The sequence below is a fragment of the Carassius auratus genome, linkage group LG28B (assembly GCF_003368295.1).
Source record: "Carassius auratus strain Wakin linkage group LG28B, ASM336829v1, whole genome shotgun sequence".
Lineage (NCBI taxonomy): Eukaryota > Metazoa > Chordata > Actinopteri > Cypriniformes > Cyprinidae > Carassius > Carassius auratus.
Window position 1 is genome coordinate 7,544,223 of NC_039293.1, and position 20,903 is coordinate 7,565,125.

At 37.5% G+C, this 20,903-nt stretch overlaps 1 protein-coding gene across 2 annotated transcripts; it reads left to right on the plus strand.

Moving 5' to 3' along the window:
• The first annotated feature begins 4,175 nt into the window (after window positions 1-4,175).
• Window positions 4,176-17,643, plus strand: LOC113067410 (tripartite motif-containing protein 35-like). 2 transcript variants are annotated; one of them, XM_026239807.1, is made up of 7 exons: window positions 4,412-4,807; window positions 5,238-5,333; window positions 11,127-11,357; window positions 11,444-11,466; window positions 11,537-11,658; window positions 15,664-15,937; window positions 15,968-17,643. In XM_026239807.1, the coding sequence occupies exons 1-7, from the start codon at window positions 4,412-4,414 to the stop codon at window positions 16,182-16,184; spliced, it is 1,359 nt and encodes a 452-aa protein (XP_026095592.1). In that variant the 3' UTR covers window positions 16,185-17,643. The 2 variants fall into 2 exon arrangements, with proteins under 2 accessions (XP_026095591.1, XP_026095592.1); XM_026239806.1 differs by having other exon boundaries at window positions 4,176-4,807; window positions 15,664-17,643.
• The last annotated feature ends 3,260 nt before the right edge of the window (window positions 17,644-20,903 follow it).

Here is a 20,903-nt window from a genome sequence, read left to right on the forward strand (position 1 = left end):
TGTGTGTGTTAGCATCAATCTCAGAGCAGTTTGCACAGCTATGTGTGTACAGCATGATACGACTAAGTTATTTCTTTCTTTTCATTTTGCATCCCTGTGTTGAGCTGAACATACACCTAGCTTTCATGGAAACCTCAGAAACGGTCTCTGATGGCTGTTCTTTACTGTATGTTTATTATAATCCATGCATGGTCCAGTTATGTCTGTGGTTCATGGGCCAGTGGTATGTAAGCGCTGATTTTGTTCCCTGTACCTACATTATGAAATAAACCTCATTAAACCATATTTATGATGGTTCTTGGCTTGTGCCAGAGCTGGTGACAGGTCCTCAAAGACACTCTTCACATTAAAACAAACTGTCTGTCATTTCATATTCAGGATCAATACAACACAGTAAATGAGAAAGCTGAGAGCAGGCTGATCAGGTGAGTATTAGTTATGAGGATAGGCTCAAGCATGGCATCATACACAGCACTGTAATCTAGGGATATCCAAATAGATCAACCAGATAAAATAAACTGAACACTGGGTTACCACTGTGTCATTCGTCAGCTTCATCTGACATATCTGTTCCCTCCTTCAGGGAACGAGGGTTATATTCATAACCTAGACGTTCCTTCTGACCACAAATGCACAGACTTCATCAAGTCTAGTCATGATCTTCACATGTATGACTGTGTACCAAGATGTTGTCCATGAAGCAGCGTACTCCCTCGATGCTGTGGGAAAGGCTGGAACCGCTGACAGCATCCAGGCTAGAAAAGATGGTCTTCCCCACAAGTTTAGAAGTAATGTCATCCAAGTTCGGTAGAAGTACCAATCCCAATGCGTACGAAGGTAAAAAAAAAAAAGAAGAAAAAACTGTCTGTGATTGAAGATGTTTCTGAGGCCGCTCCATGCTGTGCCCCAATGATGGCAGTCACCAGAAGGAACGGAGACGTTAGAATATGTGTTGACCTCAAACAACTGAACGAAGCCATTGTTCGCGAAAAGTATCTACCATCTACACGAAGACTCTATGGCTCCCAATGTTAGGTAGGTTGATTTTTCAGTTGATTTTGATATTCTAGGTATTTTCAAATTGCCTGAGTTTTGAGAACGTAGCGGACGTAGAGGAGTATAATGTAAAAGGAGCTCATTCAAATACTGAGGTGCTAAACCATTCAGGGCTTTATAAGTAATAAGCAATATTTTAAAATCTATACGATGTTTGATAGGGAGCCAGTGCAGTGTGGACAGAACCGGGCTAATATGGTCATACTTCCTGGTTCTAGTAAGAACTCTTGCTGCTGCATTTTGGACTAGCTGTAGTTTGTTTACCAAGCGTGCAGAACAACCACCCAATAAAGCATTACAATAGTCTAACCTTGAAGTCATAAATGCATGGATTAACATTTCTGCATTTGACATTGAGAGCATAGGCCGTAATTTAGATATATTTTTGAGATGGAAAAATGCAGTTTTACAAATGCTAGAAACGTGGCTTTCTAAGGAAAGATTGCGATCAAGTAGCACACCTAGGTTCCTAACTGATGACGAAGAATTGACAGAGCAACCATCAAGTCTTAGACAGTGTTCTAGGTTATTACAAGCAGAGTTTTTAGGCCCTATGATTAACACCTCTGTTTTTTCTGAATTTAGCAGTAAGAAATTACTCGTCATCCAGTTTTTTATATCGACTATGCATTCCATTAGTTTTTCAAATTGGTGTGTTTCACCAGGCCACGAAGAAATATAGAGCTGAGTATCATCAGCATAACAGTGAAAGCTAACACCATGTTTCCTGATGATATCTCCCAAGGGTAACATATAAAGCATGAAGAGTAGCGGCCCTAGTACTGAGCCTTGAGGTACTCCATACTGCACTTGTGATCGATATGATACATCTTCACTCACTGCTACGAACTGATGGCGGTCATATAAGTACGATTTAAACCATGCTAATGCACTTCCACTGATGCCAACAAAGTGTTCAAGTCTATGCAAAAGAATGTTGTGGTCAATTGTGTCAAACGCAGCACTAAGATCCAATAAAACTAAAAGAGAGATAGACCCACGATCAGATGATAAGAGCAGATCATTTGTAACTCTAAGGAGAGCAGTCTCAGTACTATGATACGGTCTAAATCCTGACTGGAAATCCTCACATATACCATTTTTCTCTAAGAAGGAATATAATTGTGAGGATACCACCTTTTCTAGTATCTTGGACAGAAAAGGGAGATTCGAGATTGGTCTATAATTAACTAGTTCCCTGGGGTCAAGTTGTGGTTTTTTGATGAGAGGCTTAATAACAGCCAGTTTGAAGGTTTTGGGGACATATCCTAATGACAATGAGGAATTAATAATAGTCAGAAGAGGATCTATGACTTCTGGAAGCACCTCTTTTAGGAGCTTAGATGGTATAGGGTCTAACATACATGTTGTTGGTTTAGATGATTTAACAAGTTTATACAATTCTTCCTCTCCTATAGTAGAGAATGAGTGGAACTGTTCCTCAGGGGGTCTATAGTGCACTGTCTGATGTGATACTGTAGCTGACGGCTGAATGGTTGCAATTTTATCTCTAATAGTATCGATTTTAGAAGTAAAGTAGTTCATAAAGTCATTACTGCTGTGGTGTTGGGAAATGTCAACACTTGTTGAGGCTTTATGTTTGTTTTCTTCTAAAAGAGAAGAAAAGTAATCGCATCTAGCAGTTTTTAATGCTTTTCTGTAGGATAGGTTACTTTCCCGCCAAGCAATACGAAATACCTCTAGTTTTGTTTTCCTCCAGCTGCGCTCCATTTTTCGGGCTGCTCTCTTTAGGGTGCGAGTATGCTCATTATACCATGGTGTCAAACTGTTTTCCTTAACCTTCCTTAAGCGTAAAGGAGCAACTGTATTTAAAGTGCTAGAAAAGAGAGTCCATAGTTTCTGTTACATCAGTTGTTCTGAGGTTTTGGATATGCTAAGGAATTTGGATAAATCAGGAAGATAACTTAAAAAGCAGTCTTTTGTGGTAGAAGTGATGGTTCTTCGATACTTGTAACAAGAAGTAGAATTTACAATTTTGGTTATATGAAGTTTGCACAAAACTAAATAATGATCTGAGATATCATCCAGGTATCATCCAGTCTAGAAAAGACTGTTGTCACCACAAATTTAGAAGTGATTTCATCCAAGCGTATCCAGTGGCTCAGTGGTAGAGCATTGTGTTAGCAGCTCAAAAGGTTGTGGGTTCAATTCCCAGGGAACACACATTCTGGTTAAAAAAAAGTATGGCCTGAATGCACTGTAAGTCACTTTGGATAAAAGCATCTGCTCAATGCATAGATGTAACTTTGGCAGAACATACTTTTTGCAAATTATGGCTTTGTTCAGGTGTTTAAGGTCCACATAAATTCTGAAGTCTCCGTTCTTTTGATGATTTGCACCATTGTGGCACAGCGTGAAGTGTCTATGGAGAAACCTCTTCAATCACACCCAGCTGCTCCATTCTGTCCAATTCATGTTTTACCTATGTAAGTATTGGAATTGGTACTTTACGAGCTACATAAAGACTGTATGTCTCTGATGTAGTTTTAAGCATTATTTTAACTTGTTCTCATGCCATCAGTCTCACAGAGCCAAACACACTTTCTGTTATTTCATCTATTCTTTTTATTAGCCCCATTTGAAATGCAGAACTGTGTTGCAGCAGACTTCAAATGTTGGCTCCTCTCACCACATATGCTTTCATCAAGTATATAATATATACAGGTGCATCTCAATAAATTAGAATGTTATGGAAAATGTCATTTATTTCAGTAATTCAATTCAATTCAAATTGTGAAACATTTGTATTAAGAAGTTTAAGTCTTTGGTTATTTTTAATTGTGATGATTGTGGTTCACATTTAACAAAAACACACCAATTTTCAACAATTAGAATATGGTGACATGCCAATCATCCTATCAACTCAAAACACCTGCAAAGGTTTCCTGAGCCTTCAAAAGTAATTGTAAATATTTGTGTATTTTCATTGTTCTTTTATCCAAGAGTTTATAGCAGTTTATTTTACCATTTCAGTTCAAGTTCATTTTGAATACAATTTGTTAAGATTTTACCTGAAGAAATCCAGATGTTCCTGTCAGACTTGTTTAAACACAGTCATGTGATCATAAGCTCCTCCCTCTCACAGCTTTTACCAGGAAGAGACTGACATGTTATTTCTGCTTTCTCTCACACTGACTCTCTTCTCTACTGACAAAAACAATAAAGAAACCAGCCATCAGTGAAGAACCAAGAGAAACACTTTACAGAAGGATCTTTGTGAAGTTTGGTTCTGAATAGATATTAGATATTTGTGATTCTCAGGGGGATTTATTTTTCAAACTGTCGTTCAGAAAGTGAAAGTAAAGTTTAGATCACTGGAGCTCTAAAAGTGAAAATGGCTTCTCTATCTGAAGATGATATTTCGTGTCCTGTATGTCAGGAAATCTTCAAGAATCCTGTTGTTTTATCATGTAGTCACAGTGTCTGTAAAGAGTGTCTTCAACAGTTCTGGAGAACCAAGAAATCTCAGGAGTGTCCCGTCTGCAGAAGAAGATCATCAAAAGTTGATCCTCCATGTAATCTTGTGTTAAAAAACTTGTGTGAGTCGTTCCTGAAGGAGAGAAATGAGGTTCGTTCATCAGGATCTGAGGAGATCTGTAGTTTACACAGTGAGAAACTCAAACTCTTCTGTCTGGAGGACAAACAGCCGGTGTGTGTCGTGTGTATTAATTCACAAAAACATGACAATCATAAATTCAGACCCATCGATGAAGTGGTTTCATCATATAAGGTGAGAAAAATGGCTTTTAGCCAATTGCATGTTATAAAAGTCATGTTTAAGTCTTGATTTGATTGATCAGATCTGGTTGTGTGTAGTTCAGCTGAACACCATTAACAATAAAGTTTTATAGATTTGAGGAATATATAACCACGGGGGCAAATACTTTTTCACAAAAGCCAAGTTGGTATTGGAATAACTTTTTTTGCTTTGATAAATATCTTTGTCAGTTACAAACTGTGCTTTATGTTCACTCAGGTTGCCTTTTTATGACAGGTTTTAATTTCTAAATTAATTCAGTATGAGATGTTCACAAAAACAGAAGAAATCAGGATGGGGGCAAATACTTTTGCACTGCATTATATGATAATATCATTTTACCGTTTTTTGTTTTTTCACTGTAATCTTTTTTGTTATGGATTTTTATTTCATTTAATTCTAGGAGGAGCTCAATACAGCACTGAAGTCCTTACAGGACAAACTTCAACACAATGAAAAAACAAAAGGAGAGTTTGAGAAAACAGCTGAACACATCAAGGTGAGGAAACAGAATCCAGAGTGTTAGGGTCGAGCTCGTTCCAAAACCACAACATAAAGAGGGAGACAGACAACAAAATAGGGTTTAAATAATTTATAATTTATTGGGAAAAGAAATTAAGCAATAAAAAATAAACATTGTTCTTTGGAAAAAGAAATGTAAATATGTGTCTAAATGCAATGAAATATTAATATTAAAAGGGAAAAAGAAAACCCAAGTGTGAGAGAAACTAAAGCATGTGACCTTCTTTTAAGACCAACAGCCCAGGGCCCGGTTTCCCGATAACGCTCACTCTTAGCGTGCTAAGATGACCTCGAAAGATATTTCTTACCAAAGTTGTTTATGTTCCTAAGTGTGTTCCCCGAAGTGTCCCTCAGGAAGCTTCTTAGCACGCTGCCTCTTACATCTGACGTAACAAGAGTGCTGTCCAAAGTGAGGGTGCTGAATTAGTTGGCATCGATTGCTCATGAATCGATTTTCCACTTCACGCAAAGGTGCAATACAGCGTTAAGAAAGACAACACGTTCTATGCAAATGAAACATTGCTCAAATTATCACAGTAACATTTATTTTAACATATTTTAAGTTATCAGTAGAATATAGACTACAAATTTAATTATCAAATGGTCAGTAATATGTTCACACGATATGTTGTGACGGTTAGACGAACCGGGGATCCCTCGCTAATCATCCACCCTCCTTATCCCATTGTGCCACTTGTGCCGCTTCTTGACATGGGTTTAATGACTTATAAAAACTATATAATACACTTTTATATTAATGGTAAGATACTTTACAATCAGAATTAATTGGCAAGCAGCTGCAGTTACTTCTGTTTAATGCGGTATTGATTGCAATTGGTTTATGTTTTTAATAAAAAGCAACCTATCTACAATGAACAGAGAGAGAGAGAGTTAGATACAGTATATAATGGGGAAGCAATGTAAAAAAAGGGCACCAAGCTTCTCGTCAGAGGTAGTTGCTGAAGTTTGCTGGACATTGCCACCAGGTCGGAGATCACACCCCTATGGTACATCTGCACGTTTATGGCTGCGTCTCCCATTCGCGATGAGTAGCCTACGCCTGATCAATCATTGATGGACTGGCGATAGGGATTAGTGTGCCATTAGTGTTGCACCAGGATGCAATCCCCGGCATGACGCAGAAGGGCGTTGGTGACAGTGTGAACGCACCTCCACACCGAGGTCTTGATTAGGCCATAGCCCTCTCCCACGACCTCGATGAATCTCTCTGTAGCAAAAAAAAAACAACAACAAAAAAAACGTAGTGCTGGGTTTGCGCAGGTCTGAGAAGGTCCAGCAGCTCCAAAATGAGCTGTCTTGGGAGGCGAATTTTTTTTAATATAGCCACGTCAGGCAAAATGTCAGAAGGGCTTAAGTTTTGCCGAATAAAAAAATTGACATGGACTAAATGGCTCCGCGTCCGGCTCCGTCTTTGATTCAATATAAGGACACATTAGATCGCTGCTATGGTCGCTTACTGGACACCACCATGATACTCATTTATAGATCTTAGCCATTTAGAGCCAAATTATTTGCCAGATTTTAATTATCAAAAAATTGATTGCCAATTCGCTTTAATTACATAAAATCATTGTTGAGCCACAAGATTGTCAACATACCATAGTTTGACTTGTACTTCGCTGCGCTGGTTTCTAAAGACTGCTGTACAGTAGCGTCTTGAGCTCAAACAACGCTAAGAGAGAGCTTACAAATGGTCCAGACCAACCTTATGAAAGTATGACTTATAGAAGATATACTTAGCATAAGAACGTGTCGGAAATTGTGCCATAAGGTTAAGAGAGAGGTTAAGGAATAGGTTAAGAACTACTTAGCGATAAGAACGTTTTGGGGAATCGGGCCCAGTTCTTTATATAGAAGAGAGAGCTGGTATACAGCCACCCATTCCCCAGGTGTGCCCAGTTACCTAAGTGCCCCTCAGTCCAATCCCTGCCCATGCACTGACAAAGAAAATCCCAAGGACAGCACAGGGGGTCATAACACCTCCCTCCCTAGAAAGAGGTTTACAGTTTGGAAATCCTCCAGCACACACATAAACAAACCAAAAGACCTACTGTGATGAATCCATTTTTTTCCTTCATCTTGGGCCCTAGGAAACAAGAAAATAAAACAAGAGCACCCCCTAAAAGACTAGACGTGGGACAATGCGTCCACTGATATGTCTTATGTCTTGTAGGTACTGTTGTAGAATCAAACTCCCATTATTATTATTATTATTATTATTTAGCTTTGTTGCATTTTATTAATGAACACCAAATTGTTGTGATCTGTATTTATGACTATAGGGCTGGTGGACAATTACCCAGTGATATTACTGTGAGAGACATTGAAATATATACCATTACCTAAATCAATCAATCAATCACCTTTATTTATATAGTGCTTTAAACAAAATACATTGTGTCAAAGCACTGAACAACATTCATTAGGAAAACAGTGTCTCAATAATGCAGAATGATAGTTAAAGGCAGTTCATCATTGCATTAAGTGATGTCATCTCTGTTCAGTTAAATAGTGTCTGTGCATTTATTTGCAATCAAGTCAATAATATCGCTGTAGATGAAGTGAAGTAAAACCACATACCTTCTATGTAGATCTCAGACAATAATTAAAAATATTGTATCAATGCATTCTAAGGCACCTTTAATGAAGTAACATACTGGATGTTCTATACGTTCAAACTCACCTGCATTAACACAGCACCAGCCCCACTCTCACTGGCATCCACTGCAACACTAAAAGGATGCTTAAAATTTAGGGGCATAGCTCGTGCCAACAACATTTTTGCATTGTTAAATGCTTCCTGACACTTCTATACAGATTCAGATTCAACTTTATTGTCATTGCACATGTGGGTACAAGGCAACGAAATACAGGAGTACAGGGGAAAGAGATACAGCATAACATTAGGAAAGAGAGGAGAAAAAACAACAACACCCAGACTATGCTCCTTTTGAGAGCACAGTGTGAGAACAGGAAAAACACCTCAGCAACAAAAGCACATAATCAATACACCATAAACACATGACTTTGCAACTGGGGACAGAAATTGGGAGGTCGAGGTAATCCAGCCCGTCATCCGGTCCAACAGCCATTACAGCGCTGGTCACAGACCCGCTTGCCAGACTGGCAGAACAAAGCGGCGAAGGCGAGGGATGGGGGTGGGGGGCTGAATGCAGATCTGTATATATGTGTATGTGTGTGTGTGTGTGTGTGTGTGTATGTGTATGTGCATAACTCTACCGACCTCAGTGTGTATCAGTCTCTCCTCTCTTCCTTCTCTGCAAAACTCTTCACTGCTAAAACATCCTACTAGCACAACAAAATTAACAGCTGTTTTGACACTCGGACACTCTGGATGCACTACAGTGTCCGGCTTTGCAGTTTCCTTCACAAATAAGACAAGATCCATCAGTGACCAATTCTCCACATCGCAGACTGAGGATAACTTCACAATGACCGACACACACTCTTTCTCCTCCTTCTCCCCACTCTCAGAGATAGACGTTTCCAAACTTCTCCTGTCCAATCATCCTACTACTTTTCCACTTGATCTGATCCCCACTCACCTCCTTCAAGCGATCTCTTCTTCAGTCATACCTTCACTTACTCACATTATCAACTCCTCTCTTCACTCTGGAACATTTCCCTCAGCATTTAAGCAGGCTCGGGTAAGCCCACTGCTCAAGAAACCATCTCTAAATCCAGCGCTTCTAGAAAACTACAGACTGGTATCTCCTTCTTCCATTCATTACAAAGACACTTGAGCGAGCTGTGTTCAACCAGCTTTCTATGTTCCTTGGACAGAACAACCTCCTGGACAGCAACCAATCTGGCTTCAAAAGCAGCCACTCAACTGAGACTGCTCTGCTCTCGGTTACTGAAGCCCTGCGACTAGCAAGAGCAGCTTCAAAATCCTCAGTACTCATCTTACTGGACCTGTCTGCTGCTTTTGACACTGTTAATCACCAGATTCTCCTGTCCACCCTCAGAAAGATGGGCATCTCTGGAACTGCACTCCTGTGGGTTAATTCCTACCTCTCTGACAGATCCTTCAGTGTGTCTTGGAGGGGTGATGTTTCAAAGTCACACCACCTTGCTACTGGGGTTCCTCAAGGCTCAGTACTTGGACCACTTCTCTTCTCCATCTACATGACATCTTTAGGATCTGTCATTCAGAAGCATGGCTTTTCTTATCACTGCTATGCTGATGACACCCAACTCTACTTCTCATTCCAGCCTGATGACCCGACGGTAGCTGCTCGCATTTCAGCCTGTCTGAGTGACATTTCTAGCTGGATGAATGACCATCACCTTCAGCTTAACCTTACGAAGACAGAACTCCTGGTGATTCCAGCTAACCCACTGCTTCATCACAACTTCTCTATACAGCTGGGTTCATCAACCATAACTCCTTCGAGGACAGCCAGAAACCTAGGAGTTGTGATGGATCATCAGTTAAGCTTCACAGACCACATTGCTATAACGATCCGGTCCTGCAGGTTTGCCTTATACAACATTAGGAAGATTATACCCTTCCTGTCAGAGCAAGCAAGAAAGCAAGAAAAAAATTCATAATATGTAAAATAATGTTTATAAACCAATTACAATTAATTAAGTTGCTGGAACAACTATAAACAAAACAGTGTCATGTATGCATGAATAGTTAAACACAAAGGGCAGAAAGCCAGTCACACAGAATACATTTTTTCATTTAAAAATATGAGATGCAGTGGGATGGGGATGGGATGGGCAATAACACTTACATCGTCATCGCATCTCGTGCGCCACTGTTAAAGGTCAAGTATATTTGGTAGTACACGCACTGTTTACATTATATACATTTTTTGAGACCACGCAGATGGTGTGTGTACACGAGGTGAATGATGAGACAAGAAGTGGTACTGCATGTCGAGCTCGTCCACCTTCGAAAGTTGTGCGGACGCGGCTGTGCGCGAGACGGAATGGAACACGGAATGTGAAGTATACCTGGGGCTTATAAGGCAGCCTCCTAAATGCACAACTTAAATTTGAATGCTACGTTTTTGCATTTCAATGCAGATTTTTATTTTAAATTTTACAAATATTCAAAATTCTAATTTTCTTTTGACAGCCCTACTCTACAGTACTCTCCCATACCCCAAAATCTGTGATGTTCACGTCAGTTTTTAGGCACAGGAATTCTCAGATAGCTCAATCTTTGCTTCTACAGGCCTAACCTGCCACCACCCATCACCTACTTTGCCTTTTGGCTAAAACCTCTGTGTCCTGTAGACATCCTTCTTCAACCTCCTCACGGGTGACTCCAGGTTCAGATTTACATGAAGTCCAATCAGACATAGAAGAACCAGCAGTACTAGTAGCAGTGGAGATTACACCAACAGACACCGACACACATTGAAACTTCTTCAGTGTGGACGCTACTCTTTCTGAGAAGGGTGGCAATATCAGAATAATATATTTTAAGGGTTCAGAGGTCCAGGAGTCTCATTGCGCCTCCATTTCTGATTTCTGAAGAGCAGGGGATTGTAACAAAAGTCATTTTTATTACAGCTGTAGATCACTATATACAGTTCTGATCTGATATATTTAATATAATGGACTCCAGTTGATTATTTGTGTAAATGAGGATCATCAATCTTCTTCTGGATCTGTTATATGTCTGTCTCTGAGTTTCTCTGGGATCTGAATGATGTGATTGTGTTGATGTGTGTTGATGGAGACGATTGAAGTGAATGTGGTTTGATTTCAGTCTCAAGCTGAGCACACAGAGCGTCAGATTAAACAGCAGTTTGAGAAGCTTCATCAGTTTCTCAGAGATGAAGAAGAAGCTACAATCACTGCACTGAGAGAGGAAGAGGAGCAGAAGAAGCAGATGATGAAGGAGAAGCTGGAGGAGATGAACAGACACATCTCAGCTCTTTCACACACAATCAAAGACACGGAGGAGAAGATGAGAGCCAGTGACGTCTGCTTTCTGAAGGTCTGATTTCACAGCATACACTGATTGACTGATGTATGGTTGATTGATTGATAGATTGATCAATGTTCGTTGTGTTTGTTCTGCAGGAGTTTCCGGTCTCGATGGAAAGGTGAGTGATCTTCTCTCTCTCTGCTTCTGATCCAGAGTCACTTCAGTTCTGATCCTGAATGTTCTTCCAGAGTCCAGATCTCATCACAGCCGGATCCACAGACTCCTTCTGGAGCTTTGATTCATGTGTCACGTTACTTGGGGAACCTGTCCTTCAGAGTCTGGAAGAAGATGCAGGACATCGTCCAGAACAGTGAGTCTGACTGCAGAAGATCTGAGCTTCATACACACACACTGGAAATGATGCAATATTGACAGATTTCAGCATTATCTGTGAAGAACCTGATCATCTACTGCACCAAAATCAGCAGCTCACTTTTCCCATATGATTACTGCTGTTTATATTTTATTAATAATACTTTATTTAATTATTTATTAATATTTTGAATTAGGTTTATATATACAGAGAATAAGAGAGCGAGTATAACAATATTCTCCAAGAATCAGCTAAAAACACATCTCTTCCAAAAGAAAAAAAATAACCAATACATATTTTCTATATTTATACAATCACATCGACGTGATTATAACGATCAGCGAGTCATTATCATTATCATTATCATTATCTGCATCAATTAAAATCTGTGTTCATCCGCTGGCTGTACAATGAAACAATGAAAGTGTTATGATTAGTAAATTAACTAATGTTTTTATTCACAGTAACTTTCAATGTTAAATTCACATTAAATATAAACTCGGTCACATTATACCTCACGCTCTGCTACACTTATACATCTGTTCACAATACTCTTGATTTTTATGAAGTTTCTTCTAGGATTGCCTGATGCACACAAGAATGTTTCAGCCTAACTTTGTTCAATCTTGGGACTCTGTACGTCCGGTTTGATGATAATAATTCAAACTCATTACGCAGGACATGGTTATGAACAGAAACTATATTATTAGACAGTCTTAACAAATTCTTATAATAAGCTGAATCATAAAACCTCTCAAGGGTCTGATCGACAGTCCTTGAGCACATTTATAATTGATTAAACAACTTTGTTTTTAGCACAACAGACAAACTTATATACCAAATGGAGTAACAATATTGCAGTGTATTCATTATCACGGACATAAAGAGCAACAGAAGAATCTGCTTTCTTTCTCCGAATGACCGAAGACGATTCTCAGCTTTGTTCTTTTACAGAGAGCATCGATACGATCTTTCCATGATAACATACCATCAATCATCCCTCCTAAATACTTGTGTTTTAACCTGTTGAAGTTTTCCATTCTAAATTAAAACAGGCGTTGTATTAATATCAGATGTAGACCTGAATATAATCTCTTCTGTTTTACTTGTATTGATGTCAAGATCAGAAACAGGAAGTCAGAGAGAGTCTCTGCTGGTATTGGACACAAGATTTGTCTGACAGTATTTTATCAGCACCATCTTTTCTTTGGTCAATCTCCTCTGTTTCCTCCTTCATTACACGCAGATGCTCCTGATGCTTTAATATTCTCCTGCATCAAACTATTGGGGTAGTTAAATGGTTAGAAATGGGGGCTGCCAATAAGATGTACAAAAAAATAAGAAAAATAAGAAAACCTTTAGTAGAGGGAAACCCTACTAGAAAGAGTCAATAACAAATATTAATGATCAAAAGGTTCAGTCAATAATCTTAAATATGTAAATGTGGCTTAATGAGCTTGACAATGTACTGATGATTGCATACTCACATTTACTTTTGATTTTAGACATTAGAGGAATAATTTACTCAGAAATGTAATCCCAAACTCTTTTAACTCACTTTTGATGAACACAAAACACATTCTTAAAAAAGAAAAAAACACCCATAAAAAATAATGTGTCATATCTTCTATGATGTTATAAATACATAATGTGAATTTAAATCTCTTACTTTTGGTGTTTTCCAAACAGTAAAATCATCTCAGTCTTCTCAGTATCACTAGTAAAAGATTATTATTATAAAAGTTTAGGAGCGCACAGCACAAAAATATGGTTATAAAATAAAATGGTACATAAAATACATATGTAAATGAGACTAAACACTTAATTTCAGTGTTCTGTTCACTGCGAGTCAAGGGAAATGTTTTCTGAGAGAAAAGTTTCGGCCTGTTTAAACTCGCACGGCATGTAAGTTATCGGTATATACCACTATAAATTAAATTTGTTATAAAATATATATTGCAAATGAGATAAAACCCTAACTTTCAGTGTTCCTGTTAAAAAGCAACCTCCTCGTCAGATGTGATGTTATAAAATCTGACGAAGTCGTGGCCTAGTGGTTAGAGAGTTTGACTCCTAAGCCTAGGGTTGTGGGTTTCAATCTCGGGCCGGCAACACCACGACTGAGATCGAACCCCCAACTGCTCCCCGGGCGCCGCAGCATAAATGGGTGTGTGTTCACAGTGTGTGTGTGTGTGTTCACTGCTCTGTGTGTGTGTGTGTGTGTGTGTGTTCACTGCTCCGGGTGTGTGTTCACAGTGTGTGTGTGTGTGTTCACTGCTCTGTGTGTGTGTGTGTGTGTGTGTGTGTGTTCACTGCTCCGGGTGTGTGTGTGTGTTCACTGCTCTGTGTGTGTGTGTGTGTGTGTGTGTTCACTGCTCCGGGTGTGTGTTCACAGTGTGTGTGTGTGTGTTCACTGCTCTGAGTGTGTGTTCACTGCTCCGGGTGTGTGTTCACTGCTCCGGGTGTGTGTTCACAGTGTGTGTGTGTGTGTGTGTGTTCACTGCTCTGAGTGTGTGTGTGTTCACTGCTCCGGGTGTGTGTTCACAGTGTGTGTGTGTGTGTGTGTGTGTGTGTGTTCACTGCTCTGTGTGTGTGCACTTGGATGAAAAGAATTCTGAGTATGGGTCACAATTCTTGGCTGAATGTCACCTCACTTTTAAAATGATTACTGTGTGAATAACATAATTGAATTGAACATTAAAACTACAATGACAAAATCTGGAGAAGAATGGAGTATAATAATGTAACCCACACTTGTAATTTGTGTTCTGCATCAATCCCATCCAAGTGCACACACAGTTAAAAACATCTTAATGTACAGCAGTGGTGCTATATATCACCTAAACCTCACAAAGAACCACTGAAGAACCGCTCAAAACATTCCCAAACACATTGACTAGATCTTGATTCTCAGGTTATATAGATTATGTTGATCTATAGTGTGCCATGATCCAAGTACACTCTGAGTAATAAATAATAATCAGGTCATGACGCCCCGCTCCCCTCCAACTCTAGCACACTCTATTCTAATTCTATTCTTTATAAAATATTGTCCCTTTTAGACTGGCTCTCCATTCATTTACTAACTACTTGTTTAAAAAAAAAAAAACACTAGCTTCTCTGTTCTTTTTATTCCTCTTCTATTCTAACGGTTTTCTTTTCATTTATTATAAAATGAACAAAAGCAAAAAAAGACCCCTAACACTAGCTTGCTGTATTCTTGTTCTATTCTATCAGTTTTCTATTTATTATATTATTTAAAAGCTATGTGTACTGTGTTAATCTAACTGAGACTTGTTATAGCTCTTATATATCTTTGCTCTTTGTGTTGTTTTTGATTGATTCTATTCTCATCATTTGTGAGTCACTTTGGCTTGATCTTTTTATTACTGTAAAAATCTATTAATCTATTATTACTTATAACTAATTATATTTCATTTTCTAATCATTCAATTGAATATTTTTTTTAGATTATCATCTAATATTTATAATTTATTTTAAGAATTACTTTAATTACTGAATAATTAAAAATGAATTATTTTAGTTGTAGTTTGTTAATACCAGCAAGCTTTTTATTGTTGTTATTTATAACATTTATTATTATTATTATTTCACCACACTTTTGAGGAATACTATCTAGTGTTTATAAATAATAATACTAGTATTTAGTAAAAGCTTTGTTATTGAAACGAGAGAAACAGTGAGGGAAATCATAAAGATATAATCATTATTTCTGTATTATTATAATCTCATTTGAACATGAAATCATGTGTAAAGTTCTGTTCAAATGTAATATTTTGTATTAAAAGCATCTTCTGACTATAACTGAATATAAATGAATCTGTTTTCAGTTTGTGTCCCTCACTGTTTCTGTCTGAACGTTCAGTCTTGATGAATCAATCAGACAGAGAATGACTGACAGTGATGAGAGTCTCATAATTCATAATCATCTGTGTTGTGTTCACTCTTGATCATGATCTGTGTGTGTGTGTGTGTCATCAGCTCCTGTGATTCTGGATCCAAACACGGCTCATCCTCGTCTCGTTCTGTCTGAGGATCTGACCAGTGTGAGATTCAGCGGTGATCAACCTGTTCCTGATAATCCAGAGAGATTTGACTCTCATCCCTGTGTTCTGGGTTCAGAGGGTTTTAACTCAGGAACACACTGCTGGGATGTGGAGGTTAAAGAGAGTTCAGTCTGGAGACTTGGAGTAACTACAGCATCAAACCAGAGGAAGGGATGGGGTTTCTATAAGACTGGTGTCTGGTGTGTGTGGTATGATCAGTACAGTGTCTGGAGTGTGTGGTATGGAGTGTCTCCAGGTTCTGGTGTTCGTGTTAAACGTAAGTTTGATCGTGTGAGAGTGAATCTGGACTATGACAGAGGAAAAGTGTCATTCTCTGATCCTGTAACTAACACACATCTACACACATTCACAACCTCCTTCACTCACACACTCTTTCCATTCTTCTGTAATTATGATTTATCTTCTTCTCTGAGGATCTTATCGATCAGTAGTTGATGATAAAGGATTAGACTAAATCATCTTAATCATATCTGACCAATGAGAAACAGTGATGTGTCACAGATCCTGATTAAATGATCATATCATATTAATTGAAGTAAATGGTCTAGAAATACTTTATTCAGCTGTTTATGAATCTGATTCTCAGATCAAATGATCAAATCTGAGTCAGTTACACAACAAATATTAATAATCACTTATATAAACTAACAATGTGTGATTTCATGATTTCAGTCTCATTTTCAGATTGAAACATTAAAAGTTTGTCATGATTGTTAGGTTTTAAACTGTGGTCAAGTGTCTGGAAAACCTGATTTTTTCTTTGTTTCTCAAACTAAATATTCAAGTCACTTTTATTTCTAAAGAACTTTATATAATTCAGTTTAATTCAAAGCAGCTTTATATTAATAAACAGGAAAATAACAGCATCAGTGTTGGAAACTGAATTAATTTGTTCCTAATGTCAGATATGAAGCAGATCTTCAGAAGAGAGTATATCGTGTCATTATTCAGATGATGGTTATGTTCTGTTTGGGTTTAGTTTTCCCCGTGTTTCTGTTTCCTGATTTAATTATTCATTAGTTTCTCTGGTTTGGATTGTTTCAGTTTTCTAGTGTTGAAGTCCTGTGTTTTGCCTTAGCTCCTCAGTTCTGCTCCTGATGTTATCTGTGTTGGTTTTCTGTGAGGATGTTATTAAAGATGTGACATGAAGTCAAACATTAACAGTGATGAAGCGGATGTATTCAGTATTCAGTATTAGTGGCCACTATACGATGTATGATCCTCCACTTCTCTTTGGTATTGGGGTTTATATAAAAGTCTCCAGGAAGAAGTCACTTCTTTGGGAACAGAGAGATAAACCTCCATTTACTATCAACCCTTTCTCTTAACTGATTACAATAAGCATCTTTTACACAAAAGCTTTTTCCCGAGGGATTGGAAATCCAAAACTTCATACCCCTTCAACAAAGAAACCTGTCCACTTTCATTCATTTTCACATGTTTGGGTATAACGTTTAAAACAGGAAAGGTCTGAGGCTCTTCACCATTATGAACAACATTGTTAACAAAGGACATAAGTTTAGAAGGAAAAGAGGCTCTAAGACTGTTAACAAAACCTTCCATTGATCTGACTGATCTAAGACCAACCTGATCATTCTTCCATGGTCTATTGTGCAAATCAGTAATGCTTACTATTCCTGCTGTAGAAAACAATACAACAAATGACCTCAGTACACTTGATTTTATATTCAACAATGGATTAAAATAATGTGCACTTTAATCTCTTACCACCTTAACCACACATAAAAATCATCATGAGGCAAAAGAGTTTTTAGATCAGAAGTATTTTCAGTTAAAAACTAATGTTTGTCCAACTTTACATTGGTTTTATTTTGCAACAGAATGAGACTGAATGATATCCAAGTTACTCTGTCCAATAAAATATCTTTTTCAATGTTTGTAGTCTCATAGCCTTCATTTTTGATTCCAGATGAATGAGTCCTTGTCCTCCTTCTGCCACCGCCGAGTACAGGTGTTTCAATCTTCATGAAAAAACCTTTAGGAGGACTCAAAACTGTGAGTTTATGCCACAGCATTGAGGCTGCCAGAATATGAACAATTAAAACTCTTCCTCTGTATGAAAGATGTGGAAGAATCCATCTCCATCTCTGGATTCTCCCTATCACTTTATCAGAAAGTCCTTCCCAATTTTTCTCCATATAGTCCCAAGAATTTTAAAACCATCTCGAGTCCGTTACACTGATGAGGTTTCCCTCCATTCACCCATAAGAAAAGCTGTACATTTCTCCCAGTTTATACTTGCTTTATGAAAACTATTTAAACAAGCTGTTAAAGTATTTATATCATCAACATTTCTTATAAAAACAGTAACATCATCAGCCACAAATTGAAAAATTAATGGTTGCCAGCAAAAAAAGTGTTTTTCTACAGTTTGTTGCCGTTAAGTCAAGGAAAAACAATAATATACTGTAAAATGTAAACGTCAGATTTACCAAATGAAAAAAAAAAGTGAATTTAACTAAAATATTTGTGAACATCCATAGAAAAAAATGTATGCAAAGTCATAGACTGATAATAAAAAAGTAAATACTGAACTCAACTGTATTAATGTGTTTTCACAAGAGAGATCTGTTAGTTTAATGCAGTTTTGTTGTTCACCATTGTGCTGGAGAGTAGAGCCGGTGCTTCAGTCAAAGATGAGCCACAATTTCAGAATTTCTGCTTCTTTATATAAAGACTGTAAATGTGAAGTCGCTGATACAGTGGTGATCTCTGTGTTAAGCATTTCAGCACATATATGTGTGCTACACTGTTAAAAATTGCTGTAAAAAAACGGCCAGATTTCGACAGTAACATACTGTTTTTCATTAAAACAGTGCATTCTGGGTAATATTCATAATTTTCGAGAAGGTAGCCTGCTGCTATATATCGTAAATTAACAACGTTCAAACTCGACACTCAGCGGCTGTGTTTCAAATCACACCCTACACCCTCATTCACTATTCCCTACATGAGTTTACTAATATAGTCCACCTAACAGAGAGAATGAACACTAATGAGTGAATTCAGACACTGATCAACAGCTGCTGTTAACGAGTAGAATCACTGAAGAAAAAAGAAACAAGACACACACAAGAACTACAACTGACTTCAGCCACTGTTACTGCAATGTCAATGTTGATAATCAAGTGATTATGGCGGTTTCTGTCAGGCATGATCTACTAGAATGACTTAAAGAGTTGCTTTAGTAGTCAAATATTAGTTTGGTGTTGCAATATTTGAGAAAATTACACAAATTTTTTTTTCTTACATTTTATGATAATGAACCGTAATGTGATAATCTAAACATATTTTTTAACAACAGTTTGAGTTTTAAATATTTTGGGCAGCGGTGTCCTCCACACTCAAAGAGAGAAATCAACAATCAGCATATGAATCTCAACAATGGTGATAATCAAAAGGTTTATGATGCAATGCATGCTGGGTACCAGCACAGGATAAAACTCATCCATGACTCCCAGCATGCATTGCGGCATGAATAAATTATGATGGTGAATTCTTTACTTATTTTCTTGAATTCTTATGTGCTTATAATTTTGCTTTTGTCTTAAGTTTTAGTAGCATGTTCTGTTTATTTATTTTGTGGATTCTCACCATTGTTGTGATTCATACGCTGATTATTGATGTTTCTGTCTAAATATCAGCACATGTTTTTTTATGAGTGAAATTTTCTTAACAGTCTTTCATAACTTAAGGCTCAGCAGTGTTTCTTATTTTGCTGTAGTGTCAATATTCAATAAGAGAAGGGACACAGGATTGGATCACAAATAATAGATTGTTTGTTGTTGTCAATCTATGAACAGCAATACCTTTTTTTTCTCGCTATAACAGGTTCCAAAAATGCATTGTTACAGCATGTAAAAAAAAAAAAAAACAGTTGTTTTAAAATCAATTTCAAGAGCCCAACTAAAGTAAACACTGATCTCCATCATGGTAGTGAAAAAAAACACCTAAACCTATTTAACTCTCAATAAGATCTTCTGTAGACATCTGACAAAAATAAAGTCAGTCTGGTTAGTAATGTGAATCTGGTGAAGCTGTTTTAGTAGTTGTTTAATCAGATCTTGAGAGATTTGATGAATTATTTTATTTCAGTTTATTTCATCTAAGGCTGTGGCTGAAGTCATTTGTAGTTCTTGTGTTTCTCTTTCCTTTAGTAATTATGTGTGTTAATAGCAGGTGTTCATCACTCATGCTCAATCATCAATTAATCACATAATTAGCTCATTAACTTCACTAATTCAGTGTTACTCAAACACTCTGTAGTGTGCACACCTTATAAGTGTTCATTTAAAACTGAGGATTTGTTGTGGGGTTTAAAGGGTTAAAAATTTAATATGAAGAAAAAACAGCATGAAACATAATTTAACAGTAATAAACTGTAATTAATTTACAGGAAATAAACTTTAGAAAAACAGTTATTTACTGGCACCCCTGTTTTTCTACAGTTTGTTGCCATAAATTAATGGTTGCCAGCAAAAAAAGTGTTTTTCTACAGTTTGTTGCCGTTAAGTCAAGGAAAAACAGTAATATACTGTTAAACGTAAATGTCAGATTTACCAAATGAAAAAAAAACTAATAATTTAACTAAAATATTTGTGAACATCCATAGAAAAAAATTTATGCAAAGTCATACACTGATAATGAGAGTAAATACTGAACTCAACTGTATTAATGTGTTTTCACAAGAGAGATCTGTTAGTTTAATGCAGTTTTGTTGTTCACCATTGTGCTGGAGAGTAGAGCCTGTGCTTCAGTCAATGATGAGCCACAAATTCTGATTTTCTGCTGCTGTATATAAAGATGCTGATACAGGGGTGATCTCTGTGTTAAGTACTTCAGCACATACATGTGTGCTATAGCTGACAATTAACTGCAGTGATTTAAGTTAAAGTCATGCATTTAGTTACTTTACTACTACACATTAAGTGTTTGCAGTTTTATATTAAGAAATATTCCTTCTCAGTGGACTCTAGTGATGGGATTTATGGCTCTTTGAGGGGATCCGGATCTTCGCGATCTGTTCCTTTCAAAGAGCCGTTCAAAAGAATGGCTCTTTTGGCTCTTTTTAAATATTTAGTCAGTTTTAAGAAGCCAGCTTGGGGGCATCTCAGTTTATCCTGGAAATAATCA

What these genes read in the sequence shown, in the direction of transcription:
- LOC113067410 (XM_026239806.1), top strand. Translation starts at nt 4,412, where the DNA reads ATGGCTTCTCTATCTGAAGATGATATTTCGTGTCCTGTATGTCAGGAA. An exon ending in GTGACGTCTGCTTTCTGAAG is followed by an intron (nt 11,358 to 11,443) that starts GTCTGATTTCAC and finishes TTTGTTCTGCAG; the next exon opens with GAGTTTCCGGTCTCGATGGA. An exon ending in TTTCCGGTCTCGATGGAAAG is followed by an intron (nt 11,467 to 11,536) that starts GTGAGTGATCTT and finishes ATGTTCTTCCAG; the next exon opens with AGTCCAGATCTCATCACAGC.